The sequence below is a fragment of the Tympanuchus pallidicinctus genome, unplaced genomic scaffold (assembly GCF_026119805.1).
Source record: "Tympanuchus pallidicinctus isolate F22 unplaced genomic scaffold, pur_lepc_1.0 scaffold2, whole genome shotgun sequence".
NCBI lineage: Eukaryota > Metazoa > Chordata > Aves > Galliformes > Phasianidae > Tympanuchus > Tympanuchus pallidicinctus.
The window spans coordinates 11,006,826-11,027,223 of NW_026294721.1; the positions used below are offsets into that span (position 1 = coordinate 11,006,826).

Genomic DNA, 20,398 nt, shown 5'->3' on the forward strand with positions numbered 1-20,398 from the left:
TTTACATGGTCTGTGTTACCTTTTACTTAAATCCAAGGAAGAAACTATTAAAAACCTGTAAAATAAACCTGAGAGAGTCCAGGAGCTGAACACAGAAAAGTGTGAGATGGTGTGAAGCACAGAGCAAAGTAACTGGGGCTGCATGTGCCTGCCTTTGTTTCATCCCACCCCACGCTGAGTCTGAGTGGGCACTGCTGAGAGTTCATTTGCCTGCATCTGTGTGGGAACAGTGCTAATGAAACTGAGGGAAGAGAAGTACAAACAGCTAGAGATGTCTTGATGTGCATAGTTGTACACTGCTATACTTAGATCTATTAGAAACAATGAATACAGATAACTAAGCAGCAGCTGCTCAGTATGACATCACAATTAAACGCCTTTAAAGAGGGTAAACTGAAGCTGCAGAGGAATTATTTAGGTAATGGGGTATAATGAGAGATGACTAGGAGTCAGGGAATTAAATGTTTCAGATTGGATCAGGAAAAACTTCCTGTTGGTTTAGGGTCTAGATTTGTGTTTCTGTCAATCCGTAAAACCGGCCTGAGGAGTGAGGTCTGTAATACGTAGTGTCTTCTGGAGCAATTTGCTGTGGCAGGATATAGAAGAGAAGCAGGTGTGTACCTCTCTGGAATGTTCTCTTATCCTTTGGAAGTTTTCTGTGTGTTTTTCTCAGCCAGCATCTGTATATTGAATACTAAACTTGTGTTTTTTAGTTGTGTGAAAATGTTGTGCATCATGTCTTTTAAATACAAATTTATTTTAATATTTGTGTAGACAAAGTGGGGAATTTACACACAGATCAGGAAGATTAATATTGTGTTAAAGTTGAAATTTGCAATTTAATTGTCAACATTGGCTATTGAGGTTACCTGTAATTAATAGCTAAATTATCTGTTTTTCATATAATCAAAGTTAGTGCCAAGCTTGATAATGCTAGGACATGGAAGGTGTAGAGCAGGATGGAGCCTTTCATCTCAATCATCCCTTACCAAGGACTCACTGTACGTGCAAATTCAGCAGCTCTTGCATTGTGGAGCATTTATATATCCCAGAGAGGGAGTTCGCCGGGAGTTTGCTTCTCTGCATGCTCAGGGAGTCATTCTCCAATGTAAGAGTCTGTAGGGAGACCATGGTGGCTGATGTTGCTATAGCACTAACAAAGCTGTAGGGGAATGTCCTGCAGAGGGATATGAAAAGCTTTGTGGATTGATTCTGTTCCTGCCTCATCTGTCTTAGAAAGAGCCATCTCGGCTAATCTTTATGAAAGCAGCATGACTAATGCTTGCCTGCTGAACTGGCATGTTGGATAAGATATTTTGGCTGTTGTTTTCAGCTGTTATTTACAGGATCAATAAAAGTGATTTTTCAATTCAAGGCTAATTTTTTACCAACAAGCTGCATACCATGTAAGGTCAGAATATTGGTTCTGATCTTCTTTTAAGAACAAGTTAATTTGAAAACGATGGGCGATTTCCAGTTCAGAATTCACTTCTCTTGTTGAAAGGAGAGATGCCTCTGGGAGAAACAGCTTATGAGGGAGGGAATTATGCACTGAACTATATCACATCGACTGCTCAGAGATACTTATGTGTTAGCTGCTTTTATTTAAGCAATAATCACTTAACAGCACACTATTTTAATAAATACAGAGGTTTTATTACCCTGCTTTGGTTGCTTTGATGACTTTGATGACTTTGATGCAATTCCTGTTGACTTCACTGGGCATTAGCTGAAGTGTCTGTGGTGCTTTGTGACCATTTGTGACCATTTTGTGCCTTCTGTAGTATCTTGTGATCATTTACAGACAATTTCATGCCACTGTGGAAGTATTTCAAGCCAATGGAAAGTGTATTCACATATGCTAATGTAAAACCATTCATTACTTTTGCATCTGATTTTTTTGTGACCTGTTGGGAAAATCAGTTATGTGCTACATATGTCTGAGTTTATACACCAATGCACACATTTTCTTAATACACTTCTCCCCTCTTCTTTTGCCTTCTTGCCAATACACTCTAGAGATAGGTCTAAAAGCACTGTCAGTATGAGTTGTCTGCAGTTCTGCCTGTTTGGCTGGGGTCAGATACAACTTTAAATGACTAAAACCATGTAGATATTGTTTTATGAGCCTGAGCTCACACCTACCACTGGTATGAGTTTTGCAGGATAAGAGCAAAGTAACCAAGATGTCTTCTTAGTAAGAACTATGGATGAACGTTACATGCCAAGAAAGTTGATCTGATTTTTTTATGTTAAATATTTCTTAGATCCAACCCAGCCCCTCCTGAGCCCCATAGCATCACCAGCCCTAGCCTCTCTATTCTTTCCATACTCTAGTAAGGTGAGAGCAGCTGGGATAATCACCTGTGAAATACAGTCTGCAGAGATCTGCATAAAGAATCAAAGACCATCAAATATGAGAAGCTTAGGATTCATGACCAAAATGTTGCAAGTTGCTGTATGCCATTTCTCTCAAAGGCTATGTATCTATACATTTTATTCAGAGAAAAGAAATAATTGCCTGCATACTTTACGATCCTCCCTTCCTTCTTTACATGTCAACGTATAGTGAAAAAAAAAAAAAAAAAAAAAAAGAACGTTTTTTAGAGAGACAAACGGAATTGAATGATGGAGATTTCTTAAAAAGATCAAAAGAGATACTTTATTATTATTAGAGTATGATTTTCCTTCTTCAGGTGGTGCTTATGATCTTCCAGTAAGAATCTGGGTTTTTGGAAACTGTGTTGCTGATGAGAGCTACTGGCAATAGGAGCTTTTTAACACTCAAATGCTAGTGTATTAGAGGAATAATAGGAGCAGATGTTTTCAGTTCTCGAAATGTATCCAATAAATGGAGCATCCACTTGTTATTTTAATTCCTTTAAATTTTAGTGAACTCATTTGGGGCTAGGCTTTCAAAAGGGCTTAACCCCCTGTAGCCCCATTGTTCTTGATATAAACTGATGGATGATGAACACACTTAAAAACCACAGCTTTTAATGCCTGAAGAGGAGCTGCTGACTATGGATGCTTCAAAAAATGCGGCCCGTGTTTCTGCTGAGTGCATACTGATCATTATAGAGAATTCATACGTGTAGTCTCTGAGTAATACCCTGCGTTTGTCTGTGGTTGTATATGTGATGGCTTCTTAATTTACTATTGCACTAGGCATTTTAATTTAAATTATGCTAATAGTGTAGGATTAACTGTGGATTATGATTCTCGCATTTGCTGTCGTACAAGCAGAAGTGCCAGCTCTTTTGCTCCTATCAATTTCTCCCTTCTCATTCTGATGTTCAGTATTTTGTGCTAAAGATTGGCCTCAGGTTTTGATGAGGTTTCTTGTATAAGCTGATGCAATTGCTTAGGGAAAGAGAATTGTTGAAAATTAGAAAAAGACTGCAATCTTTTTATCTTCTGATGACACATTTTATGGTGCTGAAATGATTTACTGAAAACTCTGATTTGAATGGGCTCTTGCCAGCATGGCACGGTGAGCAGTTCTCTGTGGCACATGTACTTTGCCTTTTTACTGTTGGCTCAAACACTAGTAAACTAGTGCTTAGGGTTTTATTGGAACCCTAATAAAGAATGAAGAATAAATAATACATGCAGCAGGAATAAGCTTTCACATTGGTCCCTGCCGAGGAAATAGCAGGGGGCCAACACTGTTATCTCCAGTAGTGAAAAAGCTTTATAGAGCTGGGTTTGCTCTTCCTAAATCTTAACCCCTCTAGAGATCTACAGGCTGCAGACGTGCTGGAAACAAGTTTGCCTCCTTACGTTTGCACTTGTTTCTTTGTGTAGCAACCTTGGATTCTAATGGCATGCAGCCTGTTTGCATTAGTGCCTTGCTGTTGAATTCATTTCCCTTCAAATCTCTCATTTTTTGTGGAGTACTTGATAATCCTAATGGCTTTGTGTTGTAGCAGTAAACTAAAATTTTCCTTTTTCTCTCTCTTTTCCACTTTAGCTGATATTATTTCTACAGTTGAGTTCAACCACACTGGAGAACTGCTGGCTACTGGTGACAAGGGGGGTCGGGTTGTTATATTCCAAAGGGAACCTGAGGTATGTGAGTTAATAGCTTGCTAACAGCTGTTTTGATTGTTAGTACTTCAATTAGATCTAACAAAAAAACTTGCTTATATTCTCAAGATTGAGTAAAAAAGAATGGAAGGAGGGTAAATCTCTTTTCATCAGAAGTTTAGTCTTGTTCCTCTAAAGAATACGGCAGAGCTCCAGAATTCCAAGCTAAGAAGAGAAGTGGTGGTCTTTGTTTTACTTTTTAATAGCTTTTGCCTCTTTGATGGAGTTATTCAATTTCAAACAATGTTTGTGCTGTGCTATCTTTTCTGCTCCAGTTTTAAATTTAGTCCATGCACAGCATCTTCTGTGCAGTTGACATTTCTTTCAAAATTCTGTCCTTTATAAAATGCTACTTTGATATTTATGGGAAATTTCATTCCTGTAGAAACGGATCCATCGATATCATGTTTTAAATGAGCAATTTAATTATACGTTCAACATTTTTATATTTATAAGACTGCTAGTACACCTTCCCCTAGAGCAGGAGAAAATATATTGCCATAATACAACATGCATTTTTGTTGTTCTTATTCTTCACAGAGTAAAAATGAGCCTTACAGTCAGGGGGAGTACAATGTTTACAGCACTTTCCAGAGCCATGAACCTGAATTTGATTATTTGAAGAGCTTGGAGATAGAAGAAAAAATAAACAAGATCAAGTGGTTACCACAGCAAAATGCAGCTCACTCACTTTTATCAACAAATGGTAAGATAGGAGAGAATATATTGGACATAACCACATTTTGCTCTTTTGCATTTTAGCATTGACTGTATATATTCAAGTTCTGCATTCATTTTGATTTACTGTTTTAGTGATTTCATGTGTCAGAGTTTACTCAGAGTGCCATACTGATTCTAATAGCTGTTACTTTTGCATTTTATGCTCAGTCACAAGGTTTTCCCTTTTGATGTTTAGAGCACTATCCATTTTTGTTCTTTGTGTGCCATGCTATCCTGAAATTAACTTTGTGATAAAGACATCACCTTATCCAGCAGCTGTGTTTCACTGGGAATTTAGAATTTTGTCTGCTGTATTTGTCATAACTTTTATTCTTTGCAGATGTGTAAATGAAAGTAGGTGAGATAAATGAATTTCTTTTTCTCTTCATTCATTATCATCAAAATGCTCTATTTAAGTATTTAAAATGCAGAATCATTGCTAAGAGGGGAGATGCAGGATAATATAGTTGGAAGAAACTGAATGGGTCCTAATTTGTACATCTATCATTTAGTAAATATTTGGTCACTGTTTGCCAGCTTAAGATCCAGCAAAATGTTTGGCCCTCTATTCTCCTTCCTTCCTAATTGTGGAGAATCCTGCGTGACCTCTTTATGTGAGGAGAGCAGAAGTGATGTCATGGGCATAGCCTGTGGATGTTGGGGGATTGCAGAATGTTTTTCTGTGTTAAGGAGAATTCATAGTATCCTGGCACAGTAAGGCTGAAATCTGAAAATTCATCTTGTGGCATAGTCATAAAATAGTTACAGGTTTAGGATACAGAAGGCCCATGTTGAACTCCTTGCTGCCACACAGATTTCCTGTGAGAACACACAGTTTATATCAATTCCATGCCTGTTAGAAGTGGAGAATACTATTTTCCCCAGCTTGTACAGTGTGAAGGCGTTGTCTGCTATCCATGCTTACATTGGTCCTGCTGTAAAAACACTTTGAGTACTGGCTTATATTTTTACCTGTTTATGAGCCCTCTGCTAGTTTAGGATCTAAAGCACAGTTTTGGTCAAAACAAAGAGAACTATAAAAGATCCTATAAAACTTCTGCAGAGCATGTTCTTTGCCTAGTTACAGGTAGGCAGTGCCTATTGAATTTGCTGGAAGGAGCATCCCTGTGTTAGGGAAAGCATGAGGGGGAAGTCCATCTAATCTCACCTTCATTATATGAGACCTGACAGGTCTGCACTTTCCCGAATCTGTTTCCGTCCTTCTAAGGACTCCCTCATGAGTCACCTTGCTATTAGAGAGTTCTTTTGCAGTTCACACATTACCAGTAAGTTGTCAGCTAAGCTCTGCTTGCATTGTCTTAATTAATGGAGGCAGAAGAAAGTCACCAAGGCTTTCAAATCCCACTGTGGATTTGCAGTGCTTGCAGTTAGCAAATTCCTGGTTTGCGTTGTAAACTGAACTAATTTTGTGGTATAGTATTAAATTATTAAAATTCATTGGTATCTTTTGTACCAGAATATACTGGGACTTCCTATTTGATTTACATTGTGTAAATCAGAATTTGACCCATACACATCCTTTCATCTGAGAATTTGAGATTTCTTATCAGACGTTAATTAATTTAAACTTCACAACACTCTTGAGACTGAAGGAATACTGAACCTCACGAAGATATTTCAATATTTTGCGAAACATAAGCATACTTGGAATTTCTATGGAGATTTTAAAGTCCGGAAGGCAGACGAGGGAGAAGAAAACCAACACGCAACATCCTTAACCACTGAAAATTTTCTCTCAGGGAAGTGGTAGATTTATCAGTAGCAGTCAAGTTCAGCAGTGGAAAACACACTTTCTTCCTACGTATTTTATAATCACTGTGTTTAGTAATATTAGATGAGCAAAAAAGCACATTTACATGTAATAAAAATCCCAAGTACATGATATACCCCGTATGTACTTTTAGTAATTAACATGACTGATAAAAATGAAATGTACTGAACTTCTTTTCCAACTGTTCAGCTGCAAATGGAAATAACCACTTATTCTGTAGATTGATCCATACCTGTAGGAAGTGCTGTGGTGGTTTCATCCTGCTGGGCAGCTGAACTCCACTACACCACTCTCTCACTCCCCCTCCTCAGAGGAAGAGAGGGTGGAAATGTGATGAAAAAAGGCTCAAGGGATGAATCAGGGACAGCGAGATCACTCGCCAAGTACCAGCATGGACAAAACAGACTAAGCATAGGGAGCTTAGAGTAGTTTATTTCCTATTACTAACAGACTGGAGCAGTGAGAAACTAAAACCAATTTCCTCCCGTCCACCTCCTCCTGCCATGCAGTATAGTGTAAGAAGGAATAGAGGCTGCCATAATGCTTCATCTCTGCTGCTCCTCCATGGTCACTCTCTCCCCCCTGCTCCACATGGAGTCCCTCACACGGGACGCCAGCCTTACTGAACTGACCCTGCGTGGGATTCCCACAGGCTGCAGCTGTTCAAGCACTGCTTCAATACAGCTCAGTACCACAGGGCCCATCTGTTAGTAACTGCTCCAGAATGGGTCCCCATGGGCAGCAGCTCTCCCAGAATTCCTGCCTCACTGCAGGCTCCTCTCCACGGGTTGCAGCTCCGTTGCAGGCCCTGTTCCTGCTGGGGCTCTCCATGTGTTGCAGCTCCTTCAGGGCTGCTCCATGGCTACACATGGAGTCCTCCACATGGTGCCTGCAGGAGGGCAGCCTGCCTCTCTGTGGGCCTTTCCTGGGCTGCAGAAAACTTCTGCTCTGCACCTGGAGCAACTCCTGCCCTCCTGCACCTCGTTGCTCGCAGGGCTGTTTCTGTCATGTTCCTCACTCCTCTTCCAGCTGCTGTTGAACAGCAGTTGTTCCCTTTCTTAGATCTGCTCTCACAGAGGCACAGCCAGTGTCACTCATGGCTCAGCTCTGCCCAGTGTCAGGTCCCTTTTCGAGCCATCTGGAACTGGCTCTGATCCGACATGGGGCATCTGCTGTGTCCTGCTCATCCCTGCAGCCCTCCAGTACCAAAACTGGTACTGCAGCATAGGAAGTTCCGCACAAACATGCGCAAGAACTTCTTTACAGTGAGGTGACGGAGCACTGGAACAGGCTGCCCAGGGAGGTGGTGGAGTCTCCTTCTCTGGAGATGTTCAAGACCTGCCTGGATGCTGACCTGTGTGACCTGCTGTAGGGAACCTGCTTTGGCAGGGGGGTTGGACTCGATGAGCTCTGGAGGTCCCTTCCAACCCCTACAATTCTGTGATTCTGTGATTCTGTGAAAACCTTGTCACATAAACCCAATACAGATGCATAATAATAAAAGCTCTCTGAGTAGCGGAGCAACTGATTGATTTTTAAAATAAAAAGAGATCAAAGGTAAAATTGCTATAGAAATGAGGAGTGATTTCTGTATTGAGATATATAACTTTTAAAATAATATGTACTAGCATTTGAAAGAAGTGTTTGGAATTTTGGGAAGAGAAGGGTGAAGGAAGAAGAAAGGATTAAACGAGAAAAATTGCAGGAATGGAGGTTAGCATCTGACGTGCAGATGCTTTGGAAAATCTGGCTGCTCCATGAAGGATGTGTAAAACAACTATTAGAAGGTCAGGACAAGGTATGTGCATGTGTAGAAGGAGAAGAGCTGACATTTATTTTTCTGCCTAAATTTGCCAAGTTAGGTGCAAGTTTGGAGGGGAGTAGACAGTATCAGGGAAATCTGCAGCTTTAATGTGCAGCTACAAAAAGGAGAAATTCCATCTGAAATGTTTAAAAAACTCTTCACTAAACAAGAGACATCCTAATTCTATTGTGATATTCTTGATGATCATCTTATCCATCATGAAAAGGGAGAGTTTAGGTTTAACTCAATTTCCTGTGATACTAATATATTTTTCTCTCCACTTCTCTCTCTCTTACCCTTACAGCATGTTTCTCTGTTTTTTAATGTTTTTTTGTTGATATCCCTTGTTAGGAGAGCAAAATGTTTCATACTTCACACTTTCATTTCTGTGCTAGAGCTCATGATGCTATACCAATATACCTTTGCCCATTTCCACAGTAACCTAAACAGGTATAAATGGTCTCTGTTCTTGTGTGGTTCAGAAGTAACCTAGCTAACACGCTTTAGTATCAAGGTTATTTCCTTGATGATTTGACTTTGCAAGTTTGACCTTCAGCAGGAAGCACTGTGTGGTTTTGGTATCTTCTGCCTGCAAACTGCTGAGTTGGATATGAGAGCAGCGTGTATTTTGCAGGATCTGTCAGCTGTCAGGGCCCTCTGACTCACTTCAGGGTATGGGTTGTGCTTTATGAGTATTTTTTCCAGTTGACAGCATTGATTGAATGTGCCAGATTTAGAGACCTAGACTGTTTCAGCATGGAACATGGCTAAGCCAAGGTGCAGAAACTTCTTTAAAGAGTATTTTGTGAAAGGTGAGTAACCATGTTCAGAATTCCTATGCTGACAGAAAGCTGTTTGTCTCTTCTTTTAAAGATAAAACAATCAAGTTATGGAAAATTACTGAAAGAGATAAGAGACCAGAGGGGTACAACTTAAAGGATGAAGAAGGAAAGCTGAAAGATCTTTCTACAGTAACGTCACTACAGGTAAGATGCTGTCATTGTCCTGGCTGCTTCTGTGTGAAGAAGATAGTCCTAGGCACCAAGTCAGTGAAAGATTTAGATATACACCTAGTGTTAAGTATATATGCAATTATTCTTGAAGTTTTGGCTGACTTCACAGTTCTGAATCTATAATCTATTTTTAAGTCACAAATCCTTTACAACATAGTGACCATCACAGAAATGTTTGGAGTTTATCATCAATTCTATTTTTCCTGATAAAATTCTCTCAGTGTGACTTCACTTTCTTTCACACAGGGTTATGGAACTTAGTGTGCTGGAAGAAGCCTACTTATAATTAATATTAAACAGTACACTCACCTCATTCAGAGTAATGGAGTTAGACAGTATAGCAAATTTCAATCTCATCATTATTACAGTAGTATAAAAGAATTGTCTTCTTTCTGGAGATATGCAGAAGTCCAGTGAATGTGAGGCTTTGCATTGCTGATGGGTTCAGTGTTCAATCTCATATTGCAATATATTTTTGCTCTCACACTGTAATGGCTGAATCACTTCAGGTGTTTTTCTAAAGGAGATGACTAAAGGTTAGAGCTAGAAGTTCTATCCTAGGCTGTGTTGTACAAGTGCTATTATTTTCACTAATTTTAAAAAGAAATAATCAACTCCTACCTGCAAGCCAAGCCAATACCCACCAAAGTCTACAGATCTACATGAATGGAATTCTTGCAGAATTCCTGTTCTGTATCATTAAGCAGACAAAGCCAGTTAGGATTGCTTGTAATCTGAGAATTCAAAGACGGAGAGAATCATTGCTTTGTTGCTGTAGCAGCAAGTTAAACTCAAAACTTTAACTTTCTGTGTTTCTCCTTAAATGATCTTGCATGTTTAATAGATTGTTTCTGATGCATATTCAACTACATCAAATGTTCCCAGTTGAGGATCACAGCATTTCTGTGTTTAATGCTCTACCAACAGGGCATTGTCTAGATTTCAGAGCATGACATCAAAATCACACACAGGGAAATAACAAGGGTGCAATGATCAGTTGGGTTTGTTTTCTAAGACTTTATTTATTATGTTTGGCAGAGATTATAACCTTTTCTCTGATTGACTTCTCTTTGAGATAAAGTAGCAAAAGGAATAATGTGAGTGATTTACAGCCAACAGAATATAGGAAAAATAAATACTAGGAGTTCATTGTTTGCCTGATGAAGCCAGAACCTTCTGCATATGTGAGGCATGGGACTGGCCTGCACTGTGGCAGCTGTCAGTGCCTCTCTTCCTGCGGCCCAAGCTTTCCACTGTTCTTCCTAGCTCTCCATGGCTCTTGTCTTGGCTTCCCTATTGTCAGGGATGGTCTTGCCCAACTATTCATCCATAGAGAAATTTGACTTGCATACGCTACTGAGAAGTTTTATAATGTCACAGTCTTTGAATACTTGCTCTCCATCATGCTAGCAAAAAAATTAGTGAAGATCTTACTCTGTTTCTGATCTGTTGTTGTTTTTTGTCAGGTGCCTGTATTGAAACCTATGGATTTGATGGTAGAAGTCACTCCCCGGAGAATCTTTGCTAATGGTCACACCTATCATGTCAACTCAATATCTGTCAACAGTGACTGTGAGACGTACATGTCAGCGGATGATCTCAGGATTAATCTCTGGCACTTAGCAATCACGGATAGAAGCTTCAGTATCCTTTATTGTGATTCCTTGGTCAGTGGTGATAGCATTAGTGGAGCTTAGGAGGGACATTATAAAATATTTTTTCTGCAAATTTATAAATATATCTTACCCTTACCAGAATCCAGGCAGTATTTGTAACAGAAAGCACTCAGATATCATAAAGGACAGCTAAGAGGTTGCAAAATTTAGGGAATTTTGTGAAAAATAGCAGTCCTGGAGTTGGTCAGTGACACATAAACAGAAAACAGATGATGACTGAATGATAACTATCCACCTGACTAGCATGTTACAGCATACTGTGATTTCCTTAAGACATTTCATGCTGAGCTGCAGCACTTTTTTGTAACTTTTTTTTTCCTGAAAGGCCTATTCTTCCTCTGTCCCCTGTTCTCAGCCACCCTCCTGCACAAAACCCTTATTTCTGAGATGTGCATAGTTCAGGGATTAGGCTTGCCTGCTTCATGTGAGTTCTGTTTGAAGTTAATGCTGTCATTGCTGTATCAAGTGCTGGCATCATCCTGAAAGCCATGTTGTGGGATCATTGCAGTCAGGGAGGCTGCCCCTGCACTGCACTGCACAGTGCAGGAGGAGCCAGAGAAAATGAAGTCAAGAAAAATGCTTCTCTGTGTGTTGCAGAACGTAAGGGAAGAGAAAGACAAGAAATAGATTATGGAGCCAGTTCAGAATATTGTATGCCCTTTTTTGTTGTTGTTTTATTTCAAGAGGAATTAGAAGAATATTTATCCATGGAATTGTATGAAGGACTATTAGATGTTGATATTCTGTATGAGAACTTTAGATTTCATAGCCTGATTAACAGAATTTTAATTCATTTACCCTTTGTATGAAAATGTTTATATGTAGTCTTCTAAAGTGTTTTCCACAAAGATACTTCAAACTAGCAGTGTACCTGTGAAGAGCTGGAAAACAGTTTCAAGACCATAAATGCTACCATATGTCTTGATGATACAACATGGACATCAAAGGTACTTGAGACTGAATAACTATTATTTAGAACGTTACTGACCCTACTTGTGTGTACTCATCTGTTGTATTCAGTCACAGCTGTGTGTACTATGCACACCTTCCTGTTGTGGAATATTTACTAATAAGTGTGTTTTCTAGAGTTTGTGTTTGAATCACTAATTTAACCCTTACAACACTAGACAGTTTATAGTAAGTAAGCTGTTAAGTGTCTGAGGATGTTCTAAAACTGCTGATGGGGGGTGAAATCAGACTCTGTTTCTGAGTTTTAGGATGGGAAACTTTTTGTTTATAAACTTTGGGATACTTGTGTGGATAACTTTGGAATAACTGTGTTTTATCCTGGATTCAATACAGATCTTGCTGCTTCTTTTAGATACGCGTGAATGAATACCTGTCAGGTGGTCATGAGAGAGTTCAGGCAGTGATAAGAGAGAACATTGATAAAACCATGAGTAAAGAGGTGGTTAAACTTAGGTGGCAGCCTGCTTTTTCTATACTGGCCACAGTGGCAGGTATTTTTTTTTCTTTTTTTTTTCTTCCCCTATGTAGGACCCTTTAAGTTCTCATAAAATTGCAGCAGCGTGTTTTCCAGTAGATTTTGAAATCTGTCCAGTAACGAAACTGAATCTCTAACCGAAAACTCTAAGATCATCTCGTTCACTTGTGAACCCATTGCCACCAATGCCCACTAAACCATGTCCCCATGTCCACTCCTGCCCTCTTCTTGAACGCTTCCAGGTATGGTGACTCCACCACCTCCCTGGGTAGCTCATTCCAATGTTTTATTGCTCTTTTAGAGAATGATTTTTTGCTAGTATCAAACCTGAATGTTGCTTGGTTTGGTGCCTTGTTCTGCAGAAGAGTTAAGAGAACAGACAAGAGGAGACTGAGTTTTAAAAATGCTTGCTTCACACTTTCTTACTAGATGTAAAATGGAAGTGAAACATCTTGCTGTTTTGCACTGGGGGTTTGATTCCTTGAAACGTTTAAAACAATAAATAGAAAATATTTAGCTCTTAGTTGCATTTGTTAATAAGGCATCTGGCAGTGGTACATACTTCTCTTTCTACTTTCCCTCAGAGACAGCAGTGCTGCATATAATGAACTGCAGTCTATTTACCCAAGAGACTGTTGTGATGATGGCACAACAAATACAGTGGTAGAGCTTCTGGACATTCAGCTGATGTTTGAACATCTTTACAAATTACCATGGAAAAGCTGGAGAAAAACTGTCAGATTAACAGTGATATGCTAGGGTTTTTTAAGTAAAATACTTTGTCTTTTAAAATTTTAGTCGAGAACAGTTATAATGGCTTCAGTTGGGTTATAACCATTACTTTAGTACTTCTGTGAATCACTGAGAATTCTTTGTGTATTTCAAAACAAAAAGACAAAGCAGTGCAGATCTTAAGTTAGTTCTCGTTCTGGTTGCCTTGGAAAATAATTCAGCTTTGTAAAATTTGATCAAAATATGTACTTTAGGTAAAGCCTTAGGCAAGCAAAATACAGTTAGTGACTTTGTGGTTTGCTTTGATAGTAGCATAAGTAGTAACTGGGGTGAAAAGCAGGGAAGTGAGTTTTATGCTATGACTGTAAATTTTTGTGAGAAATATGCAAAACTTTTTTGTACATGACTTCCCACTTGCAAGCATGTTTGCTCACTATTGTTTGAGCAGGATGAGGAAAGGGGGGAGGAGGTGAGAGGAAAGGAAGCGAGAGGGTCAGCTAGTAAATAACTACACATATGAGGCTTTTCTTCGCTGAAAGGTTTAATGTGTGTGATCATGTTATGGAGAACGAGAGTGTCCTTAATTATAGATGATACTCTTCACTGCAAAGAAGGAAGGTAAAGGTTGCTGTATTTGTTAATGTTCAGTCTGAAATGGCTTAGCAGTGTTGCCCATAGCTGAAGCATTTAGATAAGTCATCTTTGGTGTACTGAATGAGAAAACTGCAGCGCTGGAAGCATACTGATAAGGCTTACTTCACATCAGCAGCAATCTTTGGACTATCTAGCTGCACTAAATATTCTTTATGAGAATGTATTTGGATCGCTCACAGAAGTATGTAGCTCATAGCACTTGAACTCCCTTCATTTCCTGGTAGCGCACTATTTCACTTCAGCAGCAGTCATGGCATTGCTATGGAAACAACATCACTGTTTCCAGCATGTACTCATCTAGAGGCTCATCTTGACTAAAATACTCATTTCTCAGTCAGATCAATATAGTCCACTGTTATCCTGATTTAATAAAAAATTCCTACTTCTCTGTCCCATAAGAGTTAAGCTAATTAGCAAATCACCATAGGGCCTTCTTATAGTCTAATGTATTCCAGTATTTGAAGCATATCATGGATAGTCAGATCGTTAGGCACTGTATCTTAGGGAAATTAATTTACGTAAGAAATAAGCAACAACAAAAAAGCAAAGAAATAATATCACCAAAATAACAGATTATGTGGATGGAGACCAATTTCGTACAACCTGATGTGCATCTGAACTGCACAGGGCATATCACGGCGTGCCCTGGGGCAGCCTGCTGCCTTGCAGAATTCCTGTTCCCTATCTCAGTGCTATGCATTTGAATGCTAAACTGAGAGCAAACATGCAGTTTACTCTTGGCATTCTTGGAGCTGGAAGCTGACAGGTTTATGCCCTTCAGTGAGATGTGGTTGTTTCTATAAAAATTCTTCTGACACGATGACTGTGCACAAACTGTTCACAGTGTGTTTTTCTTGCTCTTGGGAAAAAAGCCTTAACTCCATTAAAATCCACTGCTACCCCACCCTCAGCTCTGTTTTCCTCAAGCATACGCTCTCTGTTTGGACAGTTGGAAGATGTTATTTCTCTCCTTTTGATAGCTCTGTATATTACATTTTAATGCTTCCTATTCTATCAAGAAAAGTTCTGCCAGTCTGCATTGTGTGTTAGAAGGAACACTGCATCAAGGAGCCCTTTTCTAATTGAGTTGAGTTGTCGCTAGCAAAATTGAGTAGCTTTCCTCATGTTCTATATTTCCCAGAGTCCCTCCTTCTCCCACAGGCTTTCTCTTGGTCTCTCTCCATTAAAGACAAATGAAGGCATCTGCAGAGCTAAAATCAGGTCTTTAAGTCAGAAGCAGGGGATTGCAGAAGAGATTGCAGGATGTACCCTATTTGTATGGTTTGGCAAGCTCTTTTAGAGTCTAACTATTGAGAAATGTGTGCTTTACAGTGTAGCTAATGAAGATCACTTGCTCTGCTCTCCTAATTAAAATACTCCTACTTGAATAACTGAGGGAAAAAAAGCTATTTTTGACAGGCTTAGATTCTAGATAGATGTAATGTACTTTTTGGTCTCAATTTTTTATTTTTTATTTTTTTTTCCAGCAGGGTAATACTGGCTTTCTAGCTAAAGCTATTGGCAGTAGTCAAAGATTTTGGCACCTAACTCGCGTCTGAGTACTGTGAGCTGGAAGTTTTCTGTATGTTTCAGTGAATGCTGAATTATGCTCTAACTGAGGAAGACTTGTAAAAGCTGAATGAAGGCTTAGGTGCCCTATCCTGCTAAGTAGTAGGAAAGGGCAGCATGGAAAAGAAAAAGGCTGAAAACAAAAGAAAAAAGAGAGAAGAAATTCTAATATATTAAACTTTTTAATACGCAAAGTTCACACCAGTATCAACTCTTAAGTGTTAGGTTCTTTGTTATGTTGTCATTTCTCATCTACTAGTAATTAGATTTTAAGTGGTCATGATATGGATCTTTTCTTTATAACTGAGGTGCTTGTTGTACTTTAATGCAATGAAATACATTGGAATAAATGTATTTTTAAATAATTATACTAAAAATGTGAAGCTAGTCAGTCTCAGCCCCAGTTTGTACTCAATTAAACAAAGATTATTGAGTTAAATAGTTTGTTGGAATTTCAGCTCAGAATCTGAATCTTGCATGGTGAGATCCTGCTTTCCTTTACTTCCATCTATAGAATAAATGGCACTTTATTTAAGCTAAAATATGAGCTACATACCAAACATCACTGATGTGTACAAGCAAAGCTAGATGGAGTTCCAATATTAAAGTTATGTATACACCATAAAAAGAATATCTGATATACATTAAGTTGGATAAGGGCAGCTCTAATTTAGAGTAAAACTCAATCATTATTTTAATGGAGCTGTTAAACAGTGTTACTAGATATCACTGATCAAATAAAGCCTGATTTTTCTTTAATATGTTTAAGATTCTGTAGAGGTCTACACTAATTGGATATGTAATACTAGATAAATAGTAATTAAGAAGAATATAGAAGGAGGAAAATTTTCTGACTGCTAGACTGGGGACCACACTGGCTCCATGGGTATGTAATCAAATAATGCACCCAGCACCTGTTCTTTGTAAGCATTATAGTTAAATATGGGATAAAATAAAGGATTTTCAGTTGTAAGCAAAATATCCCATGTGACCTCTAAAATGAGGATTTTAGAACTGTAGTAGTTGAGAAAGACCTTGACATATATTTTTATTGCTGATTTGAAAAATGCAGTAGGGATTCTTTTGTTTAAGAACATAAGAAATGTTTTTAGTATCAGCTGTGGAATAAAATTAATGAAAAAGTATATGCAGTTGTAAGTTGCCATCTTCTCTGAACTGTATAAAACCCTGATAACAGCAGAGCCTTTCATGAACTCTGACCAGACTCATCTGTTTCTGTGTCCCTAGTGCAAAGTGCCAAAGGAAACTGCATTTCTAGGTCACCTCTAGATTCTTACAGCCTCTGACATAGTTACAGCTTCTATCACACAATTATTCAGAAACTTATAGGCACTGAATTGGTTCTACTTCTGTTGAGGTAAAATTATGCCCAACATGTGGGCACGGTTATTTCTGATGTGATCATCATATAGCACAGATATCCTGAGTATGTTTTTTAAGAGCTGAGATAGTTCTGTGTTTGTATATTACCCTGTGTTCTTCATCTATAGCTAGCTGGTGTGATTCAAGTAATAGATAATAATTCTGACAAATGAGACTGCACGAGTAGTGACTGTAAGAACCTTAAGGATTTTTGTTTTCAAGAAACAGAGAGAAGTCACTGTGTCTTTTAGAAGACTAATTCCAGATTCAGAGAGCTATGGAAACCGTAAGTTTGCAAAATTAGTCTTTGAAACTTTCGTGTTGTTTTGTCCTTTCACTCCTTGTCAGAAACCATCAGTTTTTAACTGTTCTCATCACCTTGACTCATATCTCAAGAATGTGATTGTCAGCTAGTCAAGTAGAATTGGATGAAAGAACATATCTGATAGCAAAAAGAGAGATATCAGAGCTAGTTAAATAGTGTTTTAGCATCAAATTGCTGTCTGAGGCCATCCATCCAGAGTGCTCAAACGTGCGCTGCAGCAAAAGCAAGCAGTCCACGGCTGGAGGATCAGATACCAGTGTCTTGGGATGTGACACTGGACATGGGACATGGGATATAACTATGAAAATATTCCCTATCTAACTGTCTTCTAAAAATAAATAAATGGGAGGTGTTCAGCCTGGCTGTGAAAAACCAATTGTAGCTGAGGCCTTGGCATTCTTGGCAAAGACAAGTCAATGTCTTTTTTTTTCTTCTATTTTTTTTTTCTGAAGTTGGTTCTGAAGAAGTTAATTTACAGTGATTTGAGCATAGCTATAGCTTTGGGATAACTACTGCACTGCAGATTTATTGTTTAATAAAAATGTTAGTTTGTTAATCAGTGTACCTAATTTCCTTACTTATCACTCCTGTCCATACACAGTTTGAATGAATAAGTATGTGATTCTGTTAACCTTTTAATGGATTACTCTTTATTTAGCTCTCCATCTTCTCTAATGCAGTTGACTCTAAATAGTGATGCATACCCATTATGTAGTTGCTGCAGAGGTAAGGAAAAACAGCCAGAGGCATTAAAATACTTCTGGTTTTTAGAAACTTAAAGTGAATTGCAAAAACAAAAAAGAAAATTATCTGGAGTTGCAGCAGACAGTGAAGAATATAGTGAAATCCAGGACCCACAAAACTCGTGTCAGAACTTTTAACATAACATTAAGGAGTAGTGGTGGGATTTCACTATATTGATGTGTTTGTAGAGTAATCTAAGTAAGAAAAAACAAATACAAAAATTTTTTTTGTAGATCTCTGCAGTGAGTTACTTTCCAGTCTACTTGGCTCAGTTGGTTTTCTGACTGTAGCAAACAAATAACTATGTTGTACCAGGAATGTCATTTTAGGTGCCATGATCTCAAACTTTCTCAAGTGTTAAAGAGAGAAAGAGCACTCAGTAGAGCTGAAATTAATCCGAACAGCATCAGACAGGTTTCCATTTTCACCTTAGCATCTCATTAGAATTTTTAGGTTTTATCTGCAATCTGAGATCGCTCAGCAAAGAGAGGCGTGGGAACTGTTGCAAAGAATATTGCAGGAATGTAGGGAGGAATTGCAGTTAAAGGGTTGCATCATAGAACTGATTCTCACTCAAATCTTAGCGCAGTGCGGCTGCAGTCAATGAAGTTATTCCTGCAGAATTAGGTAACAGGATTCAACCCAAGGTTTATTGTCCTGCTAATTTTATTTCTTCAGCTGAGCAGTTTTAATCCGTATGGTATCATTGCAGAAGCTTTTAAACTGCATGTTTCTGTTTCCCTCTGGATTAATTTCTCGAAGCATTTAAAAGTGAGCCATTCTCTGTTGTCACAGGTGCAGGCGGTGTATCCAACTTGAAACACAACTGTTATGAATTTATTGAAAGTTAGACAAAAAAAAAAAACATTTATGCAGTCCTAGGTACAATTATATGAAAAGATAATGTATAAATAATTCAATTGACTCTGCCAGAGGGGAGAATTCTTTTAAATGGGCCTAATTATTCTCATTCCCTTGTGAGTTTGGACTTGAAATTAACCTTGCAAAACACAATCTTTTGTGGACTATTAACATAAAGAAGAAGAAAATGTTACTGCTGTGTTCATCAGCTAAAATCTTTTAGCTCAAAGACCTTCCATAGAAGAATAGAGATGTAATGAAAATGCCCACACAGTCATCTCAGCATTGAAAGCCGTATAGACTGCACTTCTGAGTCCTGAAACCCTGATAGCTTTTTTTTTTTTGCTGTTGAGGTAGCCAGTGTACTTCTTGTTAGGGTAGACATTTCAGTTTCTGTTGTCTGCTCTCATAATACTCACTGGGAAAGATTGCTCTGTACTGTTGCCATTATATATGAAATTACAATACTTTCCATTTAGGGAGTTCACTTTCAGGGCCTTTTGGAGTGAAAATGCTCTTGTAAATAAAACCCATATTAACTTATATAAGATGAGAAGACCAGAGTTAAAAATACATCTGTCATGACAATTTTCATACTGAATAGAGTTATGTGACTTATCTGGAATCAGTCTCCTGAAGAGATTAAACAAACAACCGTATGGCTGTGGATATCAAACTCCTTTCCCTCAAAGAATAATATTGCTGTTTAAAACCTCAGGAATCCGTGATTCTCTGCAATGCCTAGAGGGGAAGCTGATGGGCATTTTTGTAAATCTCTCAATAGATTAATCAGCTAGGTCATAGTCCTGTTAGAAGGTGTGTTATGTGTGTTAATAGAGATGATCTTAAAAACTTTCACTCTGGAGATTCTCATGAGGATTTGTTCCTTATTTTCATTTTCACATTGCTGATTTTCAAGGATTTCTTGGCAGTGCAAAGTGCTTGCAGGCAGAAACATCGCAATAAAATCTGAATGGAAGCCTTTGTCAGTATTTTTAAAGTAATTATTTTTCAGAAACATTTAGATATTTTAAAGATAGATTGTTTTGTTTTACTGCTTCTCTAATATATATGCAAGGAAGAAGAGAACACTATGCTCTAAAAGACCTATTTTTTGGTAGCTGAACTGTGCAAACGGTGAATCTTTGAGTTCAAATATAACTTCAGTAAAAATGTGGAATACTTTTATATATGGCACAAGTACTGCTGCTCTGGGGATTTCTGTAAAATATTTCTGTAAGGTATGTGAACGAATAAATTGCATACAGGGAAAGAAGAAACTCCACCAAAATCCTTTAAAGAGTCTGTACCCTCCAGTTGGAAACTCTGCATCTGCCTCTTAAAAGACAGATCTTCCTAAGATGCATGAGATTTTAATAGGTGTCAAGAAATAAATTTATTGATAGTATTCTCTGTTATTGCATAGACTTTTTAAAAAGTGTTATTTCTACTTGCCTATAAATCCCTGGCTATTCTAAGATGCAGTTAAGGAAGTTATATATGCTGTACTTCTCTGTACTATAGGAGACTGGACGCAGCAAATGAAGAGGCTCCTTCTCAGTTCTCTTTTAAACATCTCATTCATTTCAGGA

The 20,398-nt window shown here is 38.3% G+C and overlaps 1 protein-coding gene across 9 annotated transcripts in view; it reads left to right on the forward strand.

The window, feature by feature from the left end:
* The window catches only part of PPP2R2C (protein phosphatase 2 regulatory subunit Bgamma), a 169,986-nt gene that overhangs the window by 117,261 nt on the left and 32,327 nt on the right, over positions 1-20,398 (forward strand). For all 9 annotated transcript variants that reach the window (XM_052681809.1, XM_052681814.1, XM_052681818.1 and 6 more), the window contains 4 exons: positions 3,974-4,071; positions 4,630-4,795; positions 9,279-9,391; positions 10,885-11,062. In XM_052681809.1, coding sequence (XP_052537769.1) covers positions 3,974-4,071; positions 4,630-4,795; positions 9,279-9,391; positions 10,885-11,062 — 555 coding nt within the window. The remainder of the gene's footprint in view (positions 1-3,973; positions 4,072-4,629; positions 4,796-9,278; positions 9,392-10,884; positions 11,063-20,398) is intronic.